Source organism: Metopolophium dirhodum, chromosome 1 (assembly GCF_019925205.1).
Source record: "Metopolophium dirhodum isolate CAU chromosome 1, ASM1992520v1, whole genome shotgun sequence".
Taxonomy (NCBI): domain Eukaryota; kingdom Metazoa; phylum Arthropoda; class Insecta; order Hemiptera; family Aphididae; genus Metopolophium; species Metopolophium dirhodum.
Window position 1 is genome coordinate 33,711,465 of NC_083560.1, and position 2,495 is coordinate 33,713,959.

The 2,495-nt window shown below is 33.8% G+C and overlaps 1 protein-coding gene across 1 annotated transcript; it reads left to right on the top strand.

The window, feature by feature from the left end:
* The first annotated feature begins 1,652 nt into the window (after positions 1 to 1,652).
* LOC132936879 (PR domain zinc finger protein 5-like) lies at positions 1,653 to 2,495 on the top strand. Its single transcript, XM_061003666.1, has one exon. The coding sequence runs from the start codon at positions 1,653 to 1,655 to the stop codon at positions 2,493 to 2,495; it is 843 nt and encodes a 280-aa protein (XP_060859649.1).

Consider the following 2,495-nt stretch of genomic DNA (forward strand, 5'->3'; position numbering starts at 1 on the left):
ATTCTGTAACAAGGCCGGGATTTGAACTATTTCAGTCGCGGGCGACGTGTGTGCCCGAGCCGCAGATAAGGGCCGCATTTCACCCAAGACTGAAATTGCCTTCCCGCACGAGCCATACATACTATTTCTTGTCACGTCTCTGCGTTCATCGATCATGGCAAAGGTAATGCACTATGCACTATACACAATGCTGGGATTTATGCAACAACAAGACTATTCTACAAAAACAATTTCATGAAAGAAAATTGTAAAATTTGTGGTATAGATTTCAGTGTTGCCCCAACAACTTATTCGAAAGGAGGTAACAAATATATACATTTTTCCTGGATTTCTGATTATGAAGGTTTATGCTTGCGCTACATTCTAGAACATTTTGAATAAATTGGTTACACTCGGGTACTCATTCCACATCGTCATACTATAAATACTACTATACTATACTAATACATCGTCGCCAAAATCTATTATATTCAAATACCAACACAAACTAATTCAACAATAGGATCAATTGTCAACACACCAATTTTAACGCCAAAAATTCGATCACTGTTAGATAGTACACTCAATATGCCAGAATCTTCATCTACGTTTGAATATAATTTAGTTTAGTGTTAGTGGGCATTAACAGTATTTTGTGACACTTTGAGAACGATTCGACCGTTTAATATGCGTGTAACACCAAAAAACTAATTCTTGCCACCGCATTTAAAAATATAAATATGTTGTCAAATTCGTAGAAATTTTTGTTAATGCCCACTAACACTGGTTAAGGTAATAACAATTGTGAATTTAAATATTTTAAGTACGTATTAGGAAATAAAAAATTTCTACGAATTTTTTCAAAGGGGGGAGTATTGGCTACATATTTATATTTTTAAATGCGGTGGCAAGAATTAGTTTTTTGGTGTTACACGCCTATTAAACGGTCGAATCGTTCGAGGGATAAAATATATAGTGGGATGTAATATGTAGTGGTTTTATACTTACTGTGGTATTATATCCCACTACATATTGTATCCCACAATATATTTTATACCACCGTACATATAATTCCACAGTAAGTATAATACCATCACATATCATATCCCACTATATACTTTATCCCTCTTCTAATTAAATACCACCGTAAGTATAATACCATCATAGTTTTTATCCCTCTGTAAATATAATACCACAGAAAGTATAAAACCACTATATTTATATTTTTAAATTTGGTTTTAGTAACCATTAATTTTGAACCATAGTAACAAGTCACTGTCGACAAAAATACTTTATCATTATTATAATTCCTAACACAGGATTTTTTTTAAATAATTAATTAATTTTATTTTTTTAATAATTTACAATATAGTATATTTTCATTTTATTAAAATGACACTAGTTAATCAAAAAGCCAAAATTCTATGCACTGTAGATGACATTTGCGTACGAGAAAATTTGGATCCAATTCTCGGCTTTGCTACACATAAATCAGGCGTAATGCCAGTATGCATTTCCTCCAGGACGGACAAGAATCTATTACAATTCCAAAGACAGAAATAGGTATATAGAATCTCTTGGATCTCTTTCGCCGTTTGAATATCAGAAATCTTATAGATACCCAAGAGACGAAGATTTCGGCGTCAAAGTAGTAAGCTAAGAAAACCATTTACATGAACAACCTTATAACAGAATTATACGGTTCAATGGCACCTGTTACTGATGATTTTTTTTCTGATGGAATAAGAGATTATTCAGTCGTGAAATCCTTACAAACAGGCGAAACAAAACTGTGGCTCGGCCCTGCCGCATTCTTAAATCACGACTGCGAAGCAAATACAGATATTTTTTCATTAGGAAGTACCAGTGCAATAGTAAAAGCCAATAAAAAAATCAAACGCGGAGAAGAAATAACAGTATCTTACGGCCCACATTATTTCGGAGAAGATAACAAAGACTGTATGTGTCATTCATGTGAATATAAAGGTATTGGACATTTTCAAGTGAATGAACAAGGTGCCGGTTGCCTAATGACAAATTCAAACTCCAGTGAAGAACACTGCCCCGAAGATGAGACGCCCAGAGACGATGTTTTTACTTGCAATATGTGCGGAAAAATGTTTTTATTCAAATGTTGGTTATCGAGACACATTGCTTCCCATATGATACCCATTTACACATGTGAAAAATGCGACAAGGTATTCAACAGGCGAGATATCCTTAAGAGACACATACGAACTGTTCATGATAAAGTGAAGCATGTCTGTGATATATGTGGTTCTAAATTTAGCACTATTCATGCCAAAACCAGACACATCAATACAAATCATAGCGTAGAAGATAACACTGTACATTGTACAAAATGTAATTCGACGTTTACTAGCAAACAATATCTGAAATACCACGATAACTTAGTGCACACTCACACAAAACCGTATACGTGTAAATTATGCAATCAAGGATTTTCAACACCTTATTTACTACACATTCATAAAAAATCACATGAAAAAAGATGA

Coding starts and splice junctions, on each gene's coding strand:
- LOC132936879 (XM_061003666.1), top strand. CDS start 1,653: ATGAACAACCTTATAACAGAATTATACGGTTCAATGGCACCTGTTACT.